The sequence below is a fragment of the Rhineura floridana genome, chromosome 6, assembly GCF_030035675.1.
Source record: "Rhineura floridana isolate rRhiFlo1 chromosome 6, rRhiFlo1.hap2, whole genome shotgun sequence".
Taxonomy (NCBI): Eukaryota; Metazoa; Chordata; class Lepidosauria; order Squamata; family Rhineuridae; genus Rhineura; species Rhineura floridana.
Window position 1 is genome coordinate 49823051 of NC_084485.1, and position 23766 is coordinate 49846816.

The window sequence follows — 23766 nt, forward strand, 5'->3', positions numbered from 1 at the left end:
TGCACGCGCACGCGTGCCCAGCCACCTCGTCCATGCCCCTGGGAGGGCGTGCACTGGAGGTCCACACCCCCCCGCACTCCCGCTAGTGACGCCGCTGTGCTCGATTATTAAGATATACCTTGGAGACTTCTAAGTTAAGTTGATGCAGACACATGAGGGGACCTTTTCAGTGGTGGTGTCCTGAGGAGACAATTTTGAACTATCTCTACAGGGCCAGGCTTGTTCTGTGCCAGGTCTGACACCTTTCTGTCACCGTGTGCAACTTTTTATTCACCCAGACAGTTCTGGTTTTATCCTGGTTGATACTCCTGTGCTGCTTTTAATTGATATATTTTTTACATATTTTGTCGTATGAATTTATGTTAGTCACTTTGAGACTTTGGTGTAATAAAGCAAGATTAAACCACTTTTAATGCATAATGTGTCACAGCATTGACTTGCATCCAAGCCATAGGATCCACATGAAAGGCTGGGATGACTGCTTAGATTTTGCAATAATTTCTATACCACCATCATTGCAGAATACAGCATAGGTCAATAGATCAGATAAGTACAGCAACTTAGATGGATCATCCCTCAAGGAAAGCCTGGGTGAACAGATAAGTATTAAACAGGTGCCCATATGCAATACTGTAGGTGCCTGCCTGATGTTCATTGCAAACACATTCCAAAGGGTAGAAATTGCCACTCTAAAAGCCCTGGTCTTGGTGGACCTAAGACAAATCTCATGAGTGTACAGCACTACCAAGAGTGTCTCTCTAGAGCACATGAAAGCGCTTGAGCTATTGTGCTCTTCAGAGCTGCTTAGTGGTAGTAATCCTGTACCACAATATCCTTGTTTTCAAGGCAGAGGTGCTTGTTCACTCAGCTCCTCTTGTTGTTGTATTTTCTTTTTGTTTTATTTTTCTTTGATCCTTACTTTGTATTCTTGAAAATGAAGTCATTTATAAAAAGGCAGAACTATCAGCTAGCCAGTTGTATCAAGGCTGATGGGAGTTGTAATCCAACAACACTGGGATGACCAAAGGTTCCCCTTCCCTGTACTACCCTTTCACATGACAGTTCATTTCTTGATTTGATGTATTTCCAAACAGAGCAGTTTCTTTCACATGCTGCAGAAGATGGAGGAATCTGAAGTAGACAAGAAGCAAGAGGAGTCAGCTGTGTGGTGCAAAGGCTCGCCACCATGTTACAGGAGGGCTATGTTTGGCAGAATCCCAAAATGCTTCCTGTTACATAGTTTATAGAACCATTTTGGGAGAGTAAATACATGAACATCTTGTCTTAAACATTTTATCAACCATTTTAAAATAAATACTTCATAAGGGAAGGGAGTTTGAAAAAAATTCCCCTTAATTTTTCTGGTTTTCCCCCTGGGCCTAGTTTTGATGTGTTCAGTGATCTATCAAGCATGTGAGTCTATTCCTATGCATCGACATCTGAAGTAGGGTTACCAGGTCTCTGGTTTTCGGCCGGAGTCTCTCATTTTTGGGGGCCCCTCTGGCTCTCCGGCTAGCACCCCTTAATCTCCGGACTCTCAGCTTCATTTTTTAAAAAAATTAAGTTTCTAGGTGGTCTGGTTCCCAAGATATACACCAAAACGTCAACACCCCCCACGCGACTGTTAAATCTGTTTTACAGATGTTTAGAACAGCTCCTAGCTCTAACTACAACTCCCATCAGCCCAATCCAGTGGCCATGCTGGCTGGGGCTGATGGGAGTTGTAGTTTAAAAAAGTAACTGGTTCAAGTTCTGGCTCTAACCCTGCCCTTTCAGGATTGTAGCTAATAAATGAAGCCAGGTTGTGACTTCTTGATCCAGGCATGCCTAAACTTAATTTCAACGTCAGAAAATGGAGGCTTTCAGATTTTGCAGTTTGTGTAAGTAATATGGCTTAAAGTTTTTTTTCTCTTCTGTGCAAGAGTCAGACCCTGGGCTATGAAATATGAAACTATTTAAACCAATACTCCATTAGGACTTACTTTTGAGTAGACATGGTTAGGATTATATGGGGTGTATTTTTACACCACTCTGTGTGTGTGTGTCCTTTCCAAAAACCCTGTGAGGTAGGGTTGGTGATTAGAAACCAAGGCAGCTCACAATAAGAAATAAATCACTTTAAAAATCAGTAACCATAAAACAAGTATAAACAGTTGTAAAACAGCTTAAAGTGGCATGATACTGAATTTTGGGTTGAGTGAATAAAGTTTATTTATTTTTATTTATTTTTTCTTTCATTTATATCCCGCCCTTCCTCCCAGTAGGAGCTCAGGGCAGCAAACAAAAGCACTAAAAACAGGGACTGTGTAAAAGCCGGAATGGAACGGAACAGGCCGGAACGGGCCCTTTATAAAAGAAATTGATGCCAAAAACACTGGGATGTGCTAGAGACACTTGAGAACAACATTTAGGAACAAAAACCATTCTGATAAGATTTTTATTAACCTTTTAACAACCAAAATGCCCTCCGGAACGGAATGAAACAGCCCGGAACGGGGACTTCCCAGCGAGCCAGACCTCCCAAATTCACCAGTCCCACATGACTACATGGGATTCATGCAATAAGACACAAAACATCCACGAAAACCACGTTCCAATACCTGTTCCGGGCTATAATACACTTTTACGTGAAACAGCCTGGAACAGCTACTTCCCAATGAGCCAGACCTCCCAAATTCACCACTCCCACATGACTACATGGGATGCATGCAATAAGACACAAAACTTCCACATAAGTCACGTTCCATGCAATAATACATCTTTCTGAACAGAGCCCAGAACAACATCTGAACCAGTCAAGTCAATCAAATGCACCAGTCATGCATAATTGTATGAGTCAATGCTCTGGGCCACAAGCTTTCACAGCAATCACTTTCACTTGCATACACACAAGCAAAGATTTGTGCTATGCGCTCCAATTGTTTTCAATGGTATATAGCCAAATATAACTTCAGTTAATTTAACAACAGAGACAAATTTCATTTGATGTCAAATTTAAATTGGTACTGCTGAAAGTTAAGGGCACACTTCTGTATTTTTGTGAATACTTTGATTCTCTTATGTTCCTGTAATATATATTAAAGATGACCTTTCATTCCAATGAGCGGTAGTGTTTATTTATAAATTATATAGTCATCTACACAAAACATCCGGAATGAAATGTTGATAGTATGCAAATTTAACTGCAAAACAAATTGCTCCAATAAATATTATTACTTAGTTGGCAGCTCTAGTAATGATTAATGAGGTATGTGTGTGAAAACAATATAGTACATTGTTGTTTTTCTTTCCTAGCAAGGTTTTTGTAGTAAGCTATACTAGTATTGAATGCAACTACAGATAGCTTTTGGTGCTAGAGAATAGCTGCAGTTTACTCTTCTTCCCACGAGGGGCACTATAAGATCTGCTGGTCTCTGCAGAGACAGGATGATCCCTTCTTTTTTCAGACCAAAAAGGCAGCAGCCCAGGTACACTATATTTATACTGTGGAGGTGGCTCAGTGGCAGCAAGTAGTGTCTTCTCTCATTACCTACAGCAGAAAAGCCATGAGTAAAATCCAGCCGACTTGCCCCTCCAATCTCTTTTTTTCTCTCTCTCCCCAATTCACCAGCCATTCACAACCTGGTAGCAGCACCAATAGTGGTGCTTAGTGGACCTACAAACAGCAAGAAAGGGTATTGCTGATCACCCCAGAGGTTCCTGGGTCATCCTGTGTCATCTCCCATTTCCCAACAAAAGGAGAGGCAGCAACATGTGTAGTTGGTGAATTTGGTAGGTCTGGCTCATTGGGAAGTCGCCGTTCTGGGCTGTTTTACGTAAAAGCGTATTATAGCCTGGAACGGGTATCGGAATGTGGGTTTTGTGGACATTTTGTGTCTTATTGCATGAATCCCATGTAGTCATGTGGGACTGGTGAATTTGGTAGGTCTGGCTCGCTGGGAAGTCGCCGTTCCGGGCTGTTTTACGTAAAAGCGTATTATAGCCTGGAACGGGTATCGGAATGTGGTTTTTGTGGACGTTTTGTGTCTTATTGCATTAATCCCATGTAGTCATGTGGGACTGGTGAATTTGGGAGGTCTGGCTCGCTGGGAAGTCCCCGTTCTGGGCTGTTTTACGTAAAAGCGTATTATAGCCCGGAACAGGTATCGGAACGTGGTTTTTGTGGACATTTTTTTCTTATTGCATGAATCCCATGTAGACATGTGGGACTGGTGAATTTGGGAGGTCTGGCTCGCTGGAAAGTTGCCGTTCCGGGCTGTTTTATGTAAAAGTCTATTATAGCCTGGAACGGGTATCGGAACGTGGTTTTCGTGGACGTTTTGTGTCTTATTGCATGCATCCCACGTAGTCATGTGGGACTGGTGAATTTGGGAGGTCTGGCTCGCTGGGAAGTCCCCGTTCCGGGCTGTTTCATTCCATTCCGGAGGGCATTTTGGTTGTTAAAGGGTTAATAAAAATCCTATCGGAAAGGTTTTTGTTCCTAAATGTTGTTCTCAAGTGTCTCTAACATATCCCAGTGTTTTTGGCATCAATTTCTTTTATAAAGGGCCCGTTCTGGCCTGTTGTGTTCCGTTCCGGCTTTTACACCGTCCCTTAAAAACACTTTAAAAATCATAAAAACAGACTTTAAAATATATTAAAACAAAACATCTTTAAAAACAGTTTTAAAAGCTTTAAAAACATTTTTTTAAAGAAAAGGTTTAAAAACATATTAAAAAGCAATTCTAACACAGACACAGAATGGGATAAGGTCTCAACTTAAAAGGCTTGTTAAAAGAACAAGTTCCTTATCACTTCAGGGTACAGTATTCCCTGGTTAAGTAAGCCCCATTGAATACATTGGGACTTGCTTCTAAGTAAACCAAGATAGGATTGCACTATAAATATCTTTACAGGTTGTATAAATAATAAACATATTTTATAGTCATGCTTATATAAATATTTTGTCATGCTGTGTCCCAATAAGTATCCGATTTCACACTATGGTTGTACAACAATTCCTCTACATTTTAAGTATGCTTTGGGGTGGTCATGGTTCTCCATTATTTTCATCCCGAGGGGCAGATAGGCTGAGAGATGGTGAGTAGCCCATGGTCACCCACTACAGTTTATAGCTCATTTCCATTTTGAAAAATTAATTAAAACAATTTACATGCAGGCAAAATTTATTAAGTGGATTCACACAATACGTTTAAAGCACATCCAACTTGCATTTAAAGCGCACGATGCCCCCTAAAGAATCCTGGGAAGTGTCGTTTCCCCCTCACAGTTATAGTTCTCACCAAACAAACTTAACAAACTGCAGTTCCTATGATTCTGTGGTGGGATTCATGTGCTTCAAATGGGTGTTGAATGTGCTTTAAATGAATGGTGTGGATCTGCCCTAGGCATGATGTGCATTCAAGAGTGAATTGAAAAGAACAATTTTAAAAGATACTTCTTACTCTTACTCATTTCTCAGACCTCTTTCTGAAGTGAAGGGTCAAATCTGTAAAGAAGTTTGGAGCAGCCACATTAAAAGATAAGGGCAGGGCATTCCAGGCAGGGGGTTGCCAACCCTGCTTGGATATGGGTGTCTTTGCAGAGGATCCCTAGTCAAGCTTTACCAACAGCACAATCCAACTATATCTACTAGAAGTCAGTCTTGTTGAGTTCTATGGGGCTCAATCCCTTAGTAAGTGTGTTTAGAATTGCAGCCTTCAGGAGCATCCATCTTTACTCCCCAAAGCTCCCATCTAACATCTCCGCAACACTAAGCTTCTTTCTCCCAACAGTGACCTTCTGATGACTGGCCTGGCCTGAAGGCACTTAACCCTTCTTGCTGAAAGCAAGTAGGCTAGATTAAATGTTCGCTACCCAGGTTCCATCTTTTAGCTAAGATTTCTATCTTAATTTCCAATCAGATTTTTTTAATTGTATGCTGCAAGCAACTGTGATTGATGCTTAATGTATCATGCTTAATGACATTGCTAGGGCCCGCCCCTCAAATCTCAGGTTTTGGGTTGCTTTTGACCTGGCAACCCTAATCTGAAGATAAGGAACCTTTAGACATAAAAGATTTTGTGGGACTCCCAACTCCGATGAGCCCCAGCCGGCATGTCCAATGGTCATGGAAGATGGAAGTTGTGATCTAGTACGATCTAGATTCCCCATTCCTGGCACACCTTTACTATTATCTTCCAAATGGGTGCCATTTTGTCAGGGTGTTCATTAAAAAAACCAAAAAACAATCATTTAATTTGCACTAAAATGCACTTCTGCCTATTTTTAAAATTATTTAAATATTTGTGCAATAGCACAACTGAGCGTTTAGCACTCAGTGTTTATTTTTAAAGACACACAGCTTTCCTGGTAAGTGCCATTTTAGTGTGACACTTTCCCCCGAACTTTTAATTCTAGCTTTAAAACTTAGCTTCTCTCTTCACATTTTTCTGTTAAAGTAAGTGAATAAGAGAGTCAAAATAAAAAGCACTTAAAGCAATTACTAGGCAGGACTAGGAGACAAGAGAAACCAGGCTGAACTCTGAGTGGTATGTTGCCCCCTTTCAGCTAGAAAATTAATCCACACAGGGTTACAGCAGAGGTAGTGGCAGATTAAGTGGGAGTTCTGCAGGCTGGCCTTGCCTTCGAGGCAGTTGGGCATTCTACATAGATTACTATTATTATTAATTAGTTGCTTGTTACCCAAAGGTCTCCAAGTGACGTACAACAATGTTAAACACAAAAATAAAAATCATGCTATAAAAACAAAACAATAAAACAACAACACCCACATGCAGCCACAATAAGCTTTGGCAGCATACTAATAACAGACATCATCATCTCAGTGTTAAAGGCAGCCTTTCATTTTTCTTCTTTTGGGGCCTCTCGAGTTCTTCAACATTAAATAAAATGTATAAAAGTTGAGAGACGAGATTTTGTATTGAAAAAAACACCACGTAGAGTACAAGCTGCCTAGCTGCTGTAGGAGTTAAATTTCTTTCGCTTTTCACTCTCTCCTCCCCTATCTGAAGACCTACCTCTCTGACAACAGCTGTCAGAAGGTCTCGGAAGAGGAAAGATAAGCATTTGTGTGGAGCTTTCAGGGAAAGATGGTATGCAAAAGCTTTGAGCTTCTGAGAGTCTACAGCCTGTAGCATTGTCACCTTTAGAGTCTAAATGTTGACAGGAACCAGCTTTGAGGAAGCCCCCAACTTGTGTGCAGCCTTGAGCATTGCCTATACAAGAGACAAAATGGAGCTGTTTGAGGTCAGTCCTAGTTAGAGATGTGAAGGCCTGGAAAAAGCCTGGAAAAAACCTAGAAAAATTCAGAAAAAAACTGGGGTTTTCCCAAAGCCTTTTTTGTTCTTTCCAAAAAATTGGAAAAATTAAAAAAATGAAGAAAAAATGGATTACAGAATATTTTATTTTAGCATGATGAATAAAATGTTTCATTGAATCTTGGTCCCCCCTTTTTCTTGGTTCCTTTTATGGGAATGGATGCTTTATGTCTGCTTGACACTGTGGAGGACTAGCGGAGACATAAATAATTTTCTTTGTTATTAATGTTGATGGTTTCTTCTGTTTTTTTAATTGTTTTTTGCCTGCTCCTCATAAACTGGGAAAACAAAAGAGGTTCTTTACAGTTCAGGTGTTCCTTACAGTTCAGGATCTTGTAGATCCATTTGTTACCAAAAAAAGTAAAAATTTAAAGAAGTAAATTCAATTTGTAATAATTATTTGATTAAAATCTACTTTTAATATACCAAATGTGATAATTTTATGCTAAACCAACTTGTACATAATTACATTTGATGTTTCTGAAGTAACAAAGTGACTTTAAATCTGTAAGAGGTGCTAATATTGCATTTTTTCAATTTTTCCAAAAAACTATTTTTTTCATGGCTTCAAAATGTATGGAAATTTTATACCTCCAGTCCTAGTGACTGTGATGAAGACTGCTGAAGCAAAGATTGCCAAGAGGCTGAAGATAAGATTACGAAGCCAGTCCTTCAGACAACACTGAAAAGGACAGTCCTAGTGACAGCACCAAAAATTACTGAGGCCAATTAAGCAAAACGTTTGGCAGGTATTTAACACTGCAAAGATTATAAGAAATATATATATATCCCCGTGTGTGGTGTAGATTCAGTTTTCTGACTCTTTAGCTGAGGCCAAAAGAGAATATTATGTAAAATTATAGACCCTTTGGAAGAGCCCAAAGAGTATTATTTGTAAGCAAATGAAATGTATAAGGCTGTTTGTACAAATAAGAAGGGTATAAGACTTTTATTAGATGAATGCTTACATGTATAACTATGTGGCTCTTGAACCATTAGCTTATGAGATAAAGCCCATAAAATAGCCAGATAAAAGCTAAAAGCCAGATAAAGGAGCTCTGATCTGACCGCTCTTGAAAAAGTCCACCGTGGGCCCATTGGTTTGTGACAATTACTGCCTGGTCGCAAATACCCCCTTTTTAGGGAAGGTGATCGAGAGAGTTGTGGTGCAGCAATTGCAAGTACTATTGGATGAAACAGATTATCTTGACCCATTCCAATTGGTGAGATGAGTATTGTAAAAACAGTGCCTATCTACAGGGTAATTTTCAAAGAACAGCATTGGGTGATTGTCTTTTGGTTCCCTGGCAGTTGTGCTGTGGGGTGCTGCAGGGTAGCATCTTATCCCCAATGCTGTTTAACATCTATATGAAGCCCTTGGGAGCAGTTATCAGGAGATTTGGGATGATGTGTCAGCAGTACACTGATGACACCTATCTCTATTGCTCTGTAACATCTGAATTGGGAGAGGCCATGCAAGCCCTGGACTGGTGCCTGGACTCAGCGGTGGGCTGGATGAGGGCCAATAAACAGTCTGAATCCTAGCAAGATGGAGGCACTGTGGGTTGGTGGTTCCCAAGTTCAGATAATTGATCAGTTGCCTGCTTTGGGTGGGGTCGTACTCCCTTTGAAAGAGCAGGTTCATAGTGTGGTGGTGCTCCTGGATCCATCTTTGTTGCTAGAGGCCAAGGTGAGACAGCTGCAGCTGATTCTGAGCCGGGATAGCCTCACCACTGTTGTCCATGCACTGGTAACCTCCAGGCTGGATTACTGTAATGTACTGTAAGTGGGGCTGCCCTTGATGTTGGTCCGGAAGCTGCAACTGGTGCAAAATACGGTGGCACAACTGCTCACTGGGGCAGGGTATTGCAAACATGTCACCCCACTCCTGAAAGAATTGCATTGGCTGCCCATTAGCTACCAGGCCAAGTTCAAGGTTCTAGTTTTGGTGTACAAAGCCCTATACAGCTTGGGACCAGGATACCTGAAAGATCATCTTACGCCTTATATATGCAGTTGTTCACTATGCTCTACAGGTGAAGGCTTCCTGCAGACACCATCTTATCAGGAGGTCCGCTCCACACAACATAGGGTGGACCTACTTTGGCACAATCTTCTCCCAAAAAAGGATCTGTGACCCTCCCGGGAAACATGAAGTAGAAGGGGCAGGATTGGAGCTTGAGATTGATAGACAAATGGTCAAGGAATACCTAATCACTTTGAACAAGTTCAAATTGGCAGGCCCCGATAAACTGCATCCTAGAGTATTGAAGGAACTGGCTGAAGAACTCTCAGAACCACTCTCTATTATCTTTGCGAAATCATGGAGGACTGGTGAAGTGCCAGATGACTGGAGGAGAGCTAATGTTGTCCCTATCTTCAAAAAAGGCAAAAAGGAGGAACCGGGGAACTACAGACCAGTCAGCCTAACATCAATCCCTGGAAAAACTCTGGAGCAGATTATAAAGCAGTCAATCTGTAAGTACCTTGAAAACAATGCAGTGATTACTAGGAGCCAACATGGATTTATGAAGAACAAATCCTGCCAAACCAATCTTATCTCATTTTTTGACAGGGTAACCTCCCTTGTAGACTGCGGGAATGCTGTGGACATAATATACCTCGACTTCAGCAAAGCTTTCACAAAGTGCCCCATGATATTCTGATTAGCAAGCTAGCTAAATGTGGGCTGGATGGAACAACTATCAGGTGGATCCACAGTTGGCTCCAGAATCGTACTCAATGAGTGCTTATCAACAGTTCCTCTTCAAACTGGGTGGAAGTAATGAGTGGGGTACCACAGGGCTTGGTCCTGGGCCCTGTGCTCTTCAACATTTTTATTAACGACTTGGATGAGGAGGTACAGAGCATGCTTATCAAATTTGCAGATGATACAAAATTGGGGAGCATAGCTAATATAGTGGAAGACAGAAAGAAAATTCAAAGGGACCTTGATGGGCTGGAGCACTGGGCTGAAAACAACAGAATGAAATTCAACAGGGATAAATGCAAAGTTCTACACTTAGGAAAAAGAAACCAAATACACAGTTATAAGATGAGGGATACTTGGCTCAGCAATGCGACATGTGAGAAGGTTCTTGGAATTGTCATTGATCACAAGCTGAATATGAGCCAACTGTGTGATGTGGCTGCAAAAAAGGCAAATGCTATATTAGTCTGCATTAACAGAAGTATAGTTTCCAAATCGTATGAAGTATTAGTTCCCCTCTATTCAGCACTAGTAAGGCCTCATCTTGAACACTGCGTCCATTTCTGGTCTCCGCACTTCAAGAGGGATGCAGACAAACTGGAACAGGTTCAGAGGAGGGCAACAAGGATGATCAGGGGACTAGAAACAAAGCCATATGAGGAGAGACTGAAAGAACTGGGCATGTTTAACATGGGGAAGAGAAGACTGAGGGGAGATATGATAGCACTCTTCAAGTACATGAAAGGTTGTCACATAGAGGAGGGCCAGGATCTCTTCTCGGTCGTTCCAGAGTGCAGGGCACAGAATAATGTGCTCAAGTTGCAGGAAGCCAGATTTCGACTGAACATCAGGAAAAACGTCCTAACTGTTAGAGCCATATGTAATGTTCCTGTATGTGAATGTAATGTAAATATGGTAAGTGCAGGTTTATTATAGGAAACTATAGGAGTGAGTGAGAAGGGGGAGTACATGGGCTGTAGAATGCTGGATGATGATTGGCTGTGTGTTTGAATGGCTGAAGGTATAAATGAGAGGATGACAGTTGAGTCGGGGGGAGTTTTTGAGGGGTGGGTCGGTTGAAGGTGGTGGGTGTTGAAGGTTGTTGTAGAGAGAAGGTGGCTGTTGAGAGATTGGATTAGGAGTTCTGAGGCATATATTAAGAATTAAGAACATAAGAGAATCATATATGAAACCATACGCTTGTCAACAAAATCTATAAGTAATCTTGTTATTCCTAGTGTTAGCAATAAATATTTTCTTGGTTTACTTAAAGCCTGATTCCTTAGCTGAAGTGTACAGACCGGGGGGGAAAGCAGGGTAACCAAGGCTGAAGAAGAAATTGTATCTAATGGTGGCAGCGGTAAAGGAGATATTGTATCAGCATTCAGTACCACAGAGGAACCCAGAGCTGTGAGCTTCATAGGCAAGAGGCTTCAGGGGGGTTGGGAATTACCTAAACACAGACACAAGGTATCAAAATAGCCAGGAAGAGACTAAGGCACAGTCTAGAGGCTATACTGGATACACAGAGTGTTGGGTAGTGTGGCCTAGCAGGGGGATCTTTTGAGATCTGTGCTAGAGCGGAGAGAGGTAAAAATAAACTCAACGATCCTGACTGCTGGTAGCCACGAGTGAGAGCGTCACAGGTGGTGCCAGGGGAAAGACGTCACATCATACGACAATGGAATCAATTACCTAGAGAGGTAGTGGGCTCTCTGACACTGGAGGCATTCAAGAGGCAGCTGGACAGCCATCCGTCAGGAGTGCTTTGATTTGGATTCCTGCATTGCGCAGGGGGTTGGACTTGATGGCCTTATCGGCCCCTTCCAACTCTACTATTCTATGATTCTATGACCTTTGGTATAGTGGCACCTATTCTTTGGAATTCCTTCCCCTTAAATATTAGGCAGGCACCATTTCTGTTGTCTTTTCGGTGCCTACTGAAGACCTTTCTCTTTCAACAAGCCTTTTAAGTAGACACCTTATCCCAGTCTGCATCTGTGTTGGAATTGCTTTTTAAGGTGTTTTTAAAGCTTTTTTAAATAGATGTTTTAAAAAATGTTTTAATATATTTTAAAGTCTTGTTACTCCCTGTACTATTTTGGAGAACTAAGAATTATGCCCAGTTGTGGCATGCAACAAACCTCTTGACCAGTAATTAATGTTATCTCTCTAAATATGTCAGTTCAAAATTTCTGGATTACATCACATGTCTACCACATATAGTACCATATGCCTGTCTTTGCACATCCTCTCCCCATAGCGGTGATGATTGTAAATTTATTTTATGACACTGCAAAGGGGTTAGATACCACCTGTGTCTATTCACATTCTCCATGCCATACATAATTCTACACACTTCTATCATGTCACCTGATAGCTGGTATAGCACAGTGGGGAGGAGAGCCTGGCTGGGAGTCCAGAGTGTGAAAATCCCTGCTCGTGTCTCCTGGGTGTCAAGGGCCAGCTAAAGATCACCCCCACAGTGAGTGGCTAAGGGGTTATGTGCCCTGCCACCTGTGCAGCTGTGGGCAAGCTGCATAGTCCCAAGGAGCCCAGTTGCCCCCCATCTGGCAGTTGCGGACAAGGAAGGGGCGGGCATGTGCAGCTGTGGCAAACTGAGCTGGCCCTAGCTAGCTGGGAAGGAGTAGCCTCAGAGGGAGGCAATGGTAAACACCCTCTGAATACCTCTTACAATGAAAACCCTATTCATAGGATAGCCATAAGTCGGGATCGACTTGAAGGGAGTCCATTTTCCATCATGTCACCTCTTACTAGCCTTTTCACTAAATGAAAAAGCTCCAGTTGGTGCAACCCTTCCTCATAGGGGAGTTGCTTGACTTTATACCCACAAAGCAAAATGTTAATTTCTGCTAGCCACTTAATCTGATAGACTTCCCATAAACTGGGAAATTAAAACATTCAAATGCATCATTTGTATAACTGATATTGTTGAAAACTTACAGGGAATTGTACTCAGATAAAATGTTAACAGGGAAAAATATAATTGAGAATCCAAAAGCTTGGCTGAAACAGATCACTGAATTTTGCACTGTAATTGCACATTAAAGCTATAGTTGGTGGCTGAGGTAGAAACATATTTTCTAGAAACCTTTTCTTCATACAGGAAAACTGATACAGATGGAATTTTATGTACCCCTATGGAAAAAGGTATCAAAAAGTCAATTGCTATCACTGGAAAAATGTTTCTTCAATTAAATTGTTGTAGCTTCAACCTCCAAACTGTTTAATTTCTTAGTCTGCTATATTAAATCTATTTTCTAATGTTAGAGTTATCTCTGTATGTGAATAAGAACTCACGTAACTTCCTGTTGGATAAACAAAGGGGGGGGGACCAGGTGATATTGGCCTGGCTCACACATAATGTTAAGCCATGGTTTATTAAACCATGGCTTAGCATTATGTGCAAACCCTGCCCAGTGGCTCAACTATGGATTTTTACTGCCAACGATCCAGTCTGAAGCCATGGTTTGCTGTTGACTTATGAATCTTGGTTTGTTTTAACTGTGACTTGAACCCAACAAACCAAGCTTTGGAGAAATGAGTTGTGGTTTGTTTAATCACCTGCAGGACAGCTTGTGGCTAACTCATGCTTTCTTAAACAAACCATGGCTTAGTGCTATATATGAAACAGGCGAGTGTTTTTGTCACAGCCTGGATCTGTCTATAACTTCTTGCTCAAATAATGCCTAATGTTTTAAGTATTTTGCCATTGATACAGAATACAGGAATTCAGTATCAAAATTTATGATCTAACAACAGCACATGGTAAGGTAGCACATGGACCCAATCACACCCAACTACGTAATGGGAATATGTTTACTGGAGGTCTTTGGTGAGCTGTCAAAAATATTCCAATTGATGTATCCAGTTTAGATCTATATTAGACAACAATATGATAGAAATTAGCACAGATTCCAGCCTCATTTATCATGCTACTCTCTCTCTCTCTCTCTCTCTCATATATGCAATGAATAATCTTTTTCCTAAAGGTATACAAAACAACATAGGGTGCATGCAATCCACCGAAGTAGTTCTGTTAGCGTAAGGGCTTCTGGCTGCACAACAGAACTTCCTCTCACTGTCCTTTCCCTACACACTTCTTAAATCTGATCTGGGTTTCCTCTCAATTCTTTGGAGTAGATTTGCCATAAATCGTAATTGACTTGAAGGCATATAACAACAACAAACTCTTGAGTGACAATGGGTTGTAATTCAACTAAGTCCTATTCAGAGTAGACCCACTGAAATGAATGAACCTAAGTTCGTAATGCCTATTAACTTCAATGGATCTACTGTGAGTAGTGCTAGCATTGAATACCAGTATCTCATCCAACAAAAGTTGCACCATAATTCTTCCCAGAAGCCAAATGGAGATTTGCACCAATGCCAGTTAAGGTAAAGAGGAATTTTGTAGGCTGATGAATTATTTGCACTACCATATCACTCTGGATGCTTTTGTGACATTATGCTGGCACATCAGTCAGTATATTCCATCCAAAGAAATTGTTTGTTAATGCAGATAGTGTTAGGATTGGGCTGTTAGTAATTTGAGGCACACATTCTAGAACTCAGTGAAGCTTTCCTTCAGATATCCATTGGTCTTCTCATAATTAAAATATCATGCAAGAGATATTAATCTCCATGAAACTGAAATTGTAGCAGACCAATTGTGAACATCCAGCTTAAATGACTGTCAATTCAGGTAATCCTTTTGGAGAATCAAAAAAAGGTTGGAAGAAGCATTTGTTGTTGTTATGTGCCTTCAAGTCAATCACGACTTGTGGCGACCCTATGAATCAGCGACCTCCAATACCATCTGTTATAAACCACCCTGTTCATCTGTTTTTTCCAGCATAATTGTCTTTTCTAATGAATCATGTCTTCTCATAATGTGTCCAAAGTATGATAACCTCAGTTTCATCATTTTAGCTTCTAGTGATAGTTCTGATTTAATTTGTTCTAACACCCAATTATTTGTCTTTTACGCAGTCCATGATATGTGGAAAGCTCTCCTCCAACACCACATTTCAAATGAGTTGATTTTTCTCTTATCCGCCTTTTTCACTGTCCAACTTTCACATCCATACATAGAGATCAGGAATACCATGGTCTGAATGATCCTGACTTTAGTGTTCAGTGATACATCTTTGCATTTGAGGACCTTTTCTAGTTCTCTCACAGCTGTCCTCCCCAGTCCTAGCCTTCTTCTGATTTCTTGACTATTGTCTCCATTTTGGTTAACAACTGTGCCGAGGCATTGATAATCCTTGACAAGTTCAATGTCCTCGTTGTCAACTTTAAAGTTACCTACATTGTATGTTATTTTATGTAATTTTATTTTGTTTTTTTATTTTTTATTTTATTTTATGCAGGGAAGAATATATTTGTGTATCAAAAGACAACCACTATCAACAAATATCTAGAAATGTAAAACCCACTGTAACTTTAGAATAAATATTAACAGTTCTGCATTAAGGCTCAAAGCAAAAAGGGAAATGCCCTAAAAATGGCAATATATACATATTAAATTAGTTATTTGTATTTGTCTTTTAGGTTGTGTGTCTTTTTCAACATTTTACATGAACTTCTAGCCAAAATATCATCTGAGGAATTAGCAGGATTTATATAAACAGGTCTTCCTTAAAAATGGTAGAAAGCTACTTTGCAACTACTAAGCTTCTTCCAACCTGAGATGACATCCCCTAGTGCATTATTCTGGAAGGAGAGAGCAATTTCAAGGCTGTTTATCTAATGATAGAACCACTGCATGCTATTTAATTTTACCCTTTACAGCAGCGGCACCTTGTGTTCATTGATCTGTTGCTCAAGGCTACAATGTAGCACTTCAGTACTTAACAAGTGAATACAAAGTAAAGCACCAAGGACTGATACTCCAATATTTCATGCATCTGTAAACTAATTATCAAACTAAAAAAAAAATTAAGCCAAAATTTAACTTTAAAATTCCTCTATAATTACAACTAAGAAAATAAAGCCATGCCTAATACAACAAAATTGTGAAAAAACTTGCACTATTTAGCAACCTAATATGATATCCATCCTATCCTGTCAACTGCAGCCCATCATTCATTCTATAACCCAGAATACAGGAAGAACAAAATATATTTTCCTTGACTAATAACATTCATAGGCCATCTCAATTAAAATAACTAATTCATGGAAAATGCAGTGGAGCTGGAAGAACTGGGGTCACATTAGGCCAGTATTAACCAATTTACTAATGAAATTTCAACATGCATCAAAACAGACTTTTAAAAAATGGTTCTTATAACAAGAGCCTCTCCCTTTTTCCCATCACCCTAGGAAGCTCCTCAGGAGATTAGGTTGTATCTAACTATATAATACTCTGAGCAGACCTACTGAAATCAATGGACTTAACTTTGTTATGACTAACTTAAGTTTACTTATTTAAATGGGTCTACTCTGAGTATGGCTTAGTCAAATATCATCCATGTTCCCTGTAGTGCATTTTCTTCTCATTTCTATTCCTTATGAGGGTGACATTTCTCTACACTTTATGTACACAACTATGGTGCCTCTAAAAGATAAGAGTATGAGCTTATGCCTGGGTGTATGCAGATCCTTGACAGAGAAAGATCTGACACACTCACAATTGGGAATATAATTTAGTGCTCCAGACCCCACTACTCATTCAAATATTGCTATAGTCAAATTGAGTTCTAGCAATCCCTTCTAAAATACACTAGCAAATTATGTCAGTTCATTTTCTAGTATTTGAATGAATTAAGCGGAGTTTACTCCCTGGTAAGTGGGGTTCGGTTTACAGACTGTAATCCTATATCAATTAATCTAGGGGCAAATCCCATTGAACTCAAGTGGGACTGACTTCTGAATACACATGTATAGGATTGCACTGTAAAATAGGATCTCCCTGCAATTGCAATCCTGCATCCAGTTACTCAGGAACAAGCCTCTTTAAATTCAAGGACACTTATTCATACATAGTTAATGACAGGATTGCATCCACAACTGTCACACAGAACTGGGGATGCACACATGCCATAGAAATGTGTCTGCTCATAGAATCCTATCCAGAGAGTTAGGCTGCAATCCTACAGACATTTACATTAATAAGTCCTATCGAATTCAATGGGTTTACTTCTAAGGAAGCATCTTTAGGGTTGTAATATTAGTCACACTTAAAATGAGCTGTGATTAACTTGTCCCATGGGTTTAAATGGACCGGAGTGTGACTAATTTTCTCTAGATTGGGGCCACAGAGCTGGAGTATATTGAAAGTCATTTGTGCAAACACTTTCATAACAGGAGCATTCACCCACACAGACAGACCCAATTCCCAATATAAATTTGCTTTTTTCTCTTTTAACCCTATTTGGGCATAGTACTGTTTTTATTGCTAGAACTTATTTTAGCTACTTTAGGATACCTAAGCAGTTGGGCGCACCCATTACAATCTGTCCTCCTATATCTCACAAACTTCCCGAGAAAGTCTTTTCATTCTAGGAATGGGCAAATCTGTCAATTCACTTTCTCTGTTTTCCTATCTTCAATTCTCCACATTAGTTTGTAAATTTTTAAAAAAGTTCTTATGAACATTCATCAGCATTTCTGTGCAAATTTCCCCTAATATACATAGTTTTGAAGGCATTTTTTCCTTACAATTTGCAAAACAATTTTTATGAATGCAATTTGTATGTTATTTTCACTAATCTATAATTTTTATGCCCACTTTACCATAGTATAGCATTTTTGTATACATTACTCGACTGAAGGACTGCACTGCAATACTGTATACAGAGTAGTGCGAATGTTGAAGGAAGGTTGTGTTTTGGTAACTGTGCAAGTAGGTAGGTTTGCTTTGGAATGTGAACTGAATTGAACTTCTTCCCCAAACCTACCTCAGTCTCAAGAGTGGGTTCACATGTGACATGAGGGGTTGCTGTTTGAGCACCAGTTGCAAGATCCCTTGGGCATCTCACCAGCTGCCACTGGTAACAAGTCAATGTAAAGAAACAGACTAGCAATGGCTATACATCAAAAGTTTTATGCACAGGTTACTTGGCCTGTTGCTGCTCTGTGGAGGTTTTATAGCTACAGAGTTAATTGGATTGTCCTTATTTCCTACCCATACACAAGGCACCCTCTTCATTAACATGACCCTTCAAAATCAGTATATTCAGGATTGTTAGTAAAGTTCAATGTTATTATCTATGCAAGCAAAATTGCACACCACTTTTAAGTGGTGATCCTGCTCCTGAATGCTAAAATGTGTATTAACCATGCAAATCTTCAAGTAATAAACAGTTCTATTTGATAGCATTTTCACCATGTTTTTTGTTTATTAAAGCCCTTAACACTGAGAGATATCCCAAACAATACCATAAAAGCTAGCAAAAAAGGACAATAAAGGAGTATAATTACGGACAAATATCAGCACCACCACCAGTTATCACACAGCACAGCAATTAATACTAAGCCATCGCTATATTTCTTCCTTTTTCTAAGCATGTGCTGCTTGCCATAAAAGCAACACATGCCATTCAATAATATGTAAGCACAAATATATATACAGACCTTTCCACATAAAATGACAAGCACACCATTAGCGATATAAAATAAATAATATTTTCGAGTCCCCCAGCAAAAGTTGGCTGATATAATTGGAGAGAGATGGGAACCATGCGCTCACTTCTATTAGATCAGAGCACCCTAATTCACCTTTTCTATTTCCCTTAAACACCCAAACGCCCTCCATGGCATTCCCCCCTGACCCCCACAATCACCCGCTGCCGCCACTTGTCTCCCACAGACAGACAGCAGCTCGACCCTTCCCTGTTAAGATTCATTGCTCCTAGCCTCTGAGGACACCCAAGCCAGCCATCCTACATCCATCCAGGCTGGTGGTACCCAAACAAATCTCCCACAGCAGCCTTTCTTAGAGATACCTAATCTTTCCTCTAAGGGACGAGGGGAAGGAGAAACATAGCCGCCGCCAAGGCACTGGGGGCGCCACGACCTGCCCCACCTTAATCTAATTTAAGACAACGCCGTGCCAGGGGAAGAACTCGGGGGGCACATCTCAACCAGCCCCTCCCTGCTGCCTGCCTGCCAGCCAGGAGTCGTCTAACTGGTATGGCTCCGTCTCCCATCCCTAGGGATGACTCACCCTGACCTCCCCTCAGCCAAGCGACCCAGCAGGGTAGTGGGCCGTCTGCGCGGCGCCCAGGTTATTAGCCCCAGGTCTGGGAGCGGGGGCGACGCCCGGCCAGGGGTCCCCCCCGAGTGATGGAAAGAAACACTCCGGGCGGCCCCCTTGTTCCGCGCATTTGTCCCTCACAGCACCCACCAAGGCTGGCGGCTCGCCGCTCCCCATCCCTACCGGGCCGTCGCTGGTGTCCCCAGAAGCGCAGAGCAGGGCGCTGAGGAGGAGGAGCAGGCGCCGGCACCCCCAGGCTAGGGCTCCGCGGCATCCCCGCTGCCTCCGCTCCATAGCGGGGCCCATCCCTGCACCTGCTCAGGCAGGGAGAGCAGGGCCTGGCCGACCGCGCATGCGCTAGGCCAGAGAGGTGGGAAGGGGATGCGATGCCATTCAACCCCATTCAATTCCTTAAGGTAATCTGTCATACATTCACGCCCCACCCGCCTTAGTCTCTTTCCTGTGTGGCTGGAAAGGTTTTCATTTCAGGTCTACCCGAGGGGCCTTTTCGAGAAGCTTATGATGGTTGAACACATGTATAGCAATCACCGCGCCCCTTGAGGAGGGGCGGGGGAGGTTTGGGCTAAACGGGATGCAAAGAACAGCACAAAAAGGCTGAGAGGGCTCAGGGATCGTTCCAGCAGCAGAAAAAAGTATCAGCAACAGAGCTTGACTCCGATTGTCTGAAAAGTTAGATTACAGCGCAATCCTAACCATGTCTACTCACAAGTAAGTCCTTTTTGAACTCAATGGTGCCTTCTCCCAAATAAATGGGATTAGGACTGTAGCCTCAGATACCGGTAGATGTCGTGCTTGCAAATGGTCAATAAACTATACAGACGTTAATTATAATACAACACACAGCCTACGATTGTGGATTATTCAACCTGAAATGATCCACCACCAGTTACACTTTTCAGCTTTGTTATGCTTCATATTTATATATCCATCTATACATGCAAATTAAAGTGTGTCCCAATCCTTTTATAAATTTATCTAAAGACACTGTGCTTAATAGGGCTTACTCTCAGGTAAGTGTGTTATTCACTAGTCTTAGAATCCCTCACTTTACTCATAAATGGCTTCAAGATAAATTTATCTTTTATTGCTTGAATGGCCCTAATTCTTAGAACCAATACACACACACATGGTCTTAAATGTGTTGAACATACAGATTTGTGACTCTTCTATCAATAGGTGACAAACCAGGATTAATCCAGGTTCTGAGAAATATTGTTAGCATTTTGATTGTAGAAATAAAAACCTAATAGAACAGGTTAAAAGTGATGATTGTGCCACACCTTAGGAGATTGCATAAAAGCCTGAGCATTTTTTGGAAATAGGCTAAGGACTAAAACTTTATACCTACACATAATCTCAGTATATAAAATTACATAACTGCATCAATACCAAATATATTTTCCAATAAATATATATCCAATAGCCATTGCACATGAAAGTCCCCAATCTCTGACTGTACAACAAAGTCAAATCTTGTGACAAGCTTTGAATATGTCTACATGCTACATCAAGGTCTTTTTTTTTTAATATACTGTGGTAGGAAAAGTGTAATGAGACTTCTGAGAGGACCAAATACTGACTCCATGTAGGAAACAGGCAAATCAGAATCTTTCACCTTCTATTTGAGTTGAGCTTCAGAGGCTTCTGCTGAAATTGCATTTGTTAAAAGGTTTTTAATCTGCATCTACTAGGTTTATTTTTAGAGTTTATATTAGTGCTTTGAATTTAAATAAAGATCTAATAGGGCAATTAAAATGAAAATAATGTGTTTGGGCATAATTTTCTTCAAAGTGGCATGTTTAGAAATTAAAGTTACTTTCAACAGATTTTAACACTTTTGCATCTTTTTCAGTCAGGATGTGTATCTTCTCATGGCAGTGCTTCCATTGTGGGGATATCACCTCTTCGGAGACCTGAAACTTAGAAATCTAGCCATTGACTGGAAAAAAAAAAGTGGTTTCTGCCACAGTGAACATACTGTTTACTCACAAGAATGCTACGTGAATAGGGTAGTAAGAATACCATTGTTCCAACTGTATAGTGCTTGTAACATTCCTAGAAACAAGCACTACATATATCATCCTTCTTAAAAATTAAATTATGGGATGGGGGGACTCCCCTGCTCCTCAATATATGGCACATATATTGGCCATATATTACATTATTATACTGAAACCAGGATTTTTTCACAAGTGCTAAAAAGCAGCTGGGACGTGATTTAAGAATCTGCATAAGCTGCAACTTCGATTTAAATGGAAACCAGAAATGCCCACTTTCGAGAATGTGCCTTAAGCCTCACTTCAGTTTATAAAAGAGCATCATACTGAGGCTAATATTAAATAGTAGCAGAAAACCTTTTGTTATGTGTTTCTGCTTCTTTAACTGGATGTAGTCAAATATCATAAAAAGTTGCTTACAGGAGAAAATTACATTTTCCATCTCTTGCAAAATTAAGTGACAATTTTAAGTATGTTTTTTTAAAAAATAGAAAACCATGAAATCACAGGACTCAAAACATTGTTTTGGAAAAGCATATCAAAGTACTCACAGCTATTATATATATTATGGATTACATAAAGTAGAGAATGCCATCTCATGATTAGAAATAAAAGGTTGAAAATGTGAAAATATATGGCTTAAATCCAAACACGTTGTTCTTAAATTAAGCCATTCTAACCTGATAAGTGGGCTTTATTTTCTACCATAAACATTCCACAATATCTAATCTTTTAGATGCATTTCAATTAGTTTGGAAAACTTAAAGTAGTTTTGTACAGAAAACCAGAATAAAATCCTGGCATTTAGATAACTTTCATAAGGGTGCTAGAACTGCCACTAGGGAGTGTTTGGACCTATTGCAAGTAATCCTATTTATGCAATGTTTGCTTTGGCCATCCGCCTGGGCTTGTCCAGGCCCTACAGGAGATGCATAATCAGTGTATCAAAGTAGGTAAAATGTATATACACACACAAATTCACTGCCTATCTAACAGATGTCCCTACCCACTGTGACAACAAACGTGATGTATTCATAATCGAGCCTGATGTTCTCCAGCCATAGCATTATTCTTTCCTCCCACAATCCCCCCCAATATACATGTTGGGGTTCATCCCCCACTCCCACCTCCGAGCATCCTTATTTATTTATTTATTTATTTATTTTATTAAGCTTATATACCGCCCGACTAGCAACAGCTCTCTGGGCGGTGAACATTAAAAATACAATAAAAATAACACAATACAGTAAATCACAATACAAAACTGTACAAAAAACTGTACAGTCTAAAATCAAAATATAATAATTTAGAATTAACAGGAATTAAAATGCCTCAGAGGAGAGAAAGGTTTTAACCTGGCGCCGAAAAGATGATAGTGTCGGCGCCAGGCGCACCTCCTCGGGGAGACCATTCCATAGTTCAGGGGCCACCACTGAGAAGGCCCTAGATCTTGTCACCACTCTCCGGGCTTCCCTATGAGTCAGAACCCGGAGGAGGGCCTTCGTAGTAGACCGTAGTGTACGGGCCGGTTCATATCGGGAGAGGTGTTCCGACAGATATCGTGGTCCCGCGCCGTATAAGGCTTTATAGGTAAGTACCAACACTTGCCCTCATATACCAATGTTGTATATTATAATAAAATTGAGGCCTATTGATTTCCAATCCATGTGTCAGCTCTCATTCTCCCCTTTCTCCTAAGTTGGGCACAATGCCCTTTTAACCCACATGCCACATTCCAAAGTTTAGTAACACCAAATACATTTAGTAATCACAATTTTGCATTCACACAAATAATCAAAGCAATGAAAAATTACTTATCAATGTAACTCTGACTTCCGGGAAGGGTGACTTCGCTTGTGCCTGCTTTTGGGACGGGCTCCCGCCTCAAAAGAAGCTTATTCAGATATAAATCAGTCAGAACATTTTTTTTTTGACTGATGAAATTTCTCCCAGGCAGGGAGAAACGTAGAGATCAACCTCAAAAGCCTGTTTTTGTTGGGAGGACTGGATTTCATTAATTTATGAGATAAGGTCCAGCCAACAATGCCGGACGGACTTTCTAACAAGCTCTATCTGCTTAAGCGATACGTTTATCTTTTCTTTAAAGAGAGAACGGACTAACAGGCAAGCACCCTTCTTTCTATTATTTTTTTTTACTTGGTTTAAATTGTTACAGCAAAAGGAGATTTGTCAGATTGATCGGCTTTGGACAACTTCTGGGTGAGATATAACTCTTTTTTGTTATTCACGAAATTAACAGCTTATCTTTGTTTCTGTCGCAAAAAGCTGTCCTGCAAGTGCATTCTAAAGATAATAAACAGAAGAGGGATTTCTATTCCTGATTTCTACTCCGAGGAATATTATATTGTCTGGGACTATTCTCTTTTTGGTCTATTTTATTTTGACGAATCTGCTTCTTCACGACGCCACTAACTGTTTTGATGCTGGGAACTAAATTTGTTTTGCATTCTTGAACATAGAGAGATAAGGCAGGTT

At 40.5% G+C, this 23766-nt stretch overlaps 1 protein-coding gene across 2 annotated transcripts in view; it reads right to left on the reverse strand.

The window, feature by feature from the left end:
- Nucleotides 1-19762, reverse strand: part of MMP24 (matrix metallopeptidase 24) — a 73477-nt gene extending 53715 nt beyond the window's left edge. The window contains exon 1 of one of the 2 annotated variants that reach the window (XM_061631768.1): nt 19403-19762. In XM_061631768.1, the coding sequence (XP_061487752.1) occupies nt 19403-19558 (156 nt within the window). In that variant the 5' untranslated portion in view covers nt 19559-19762. The remainder of the gene's footprint in view (nt 1-19402) is intronic. The other variant, XM_061631769.1, reaches the window with a different exon arrangement.
- Nucleotides 19763-23766: the final 4004 nt, after the last annotated feature.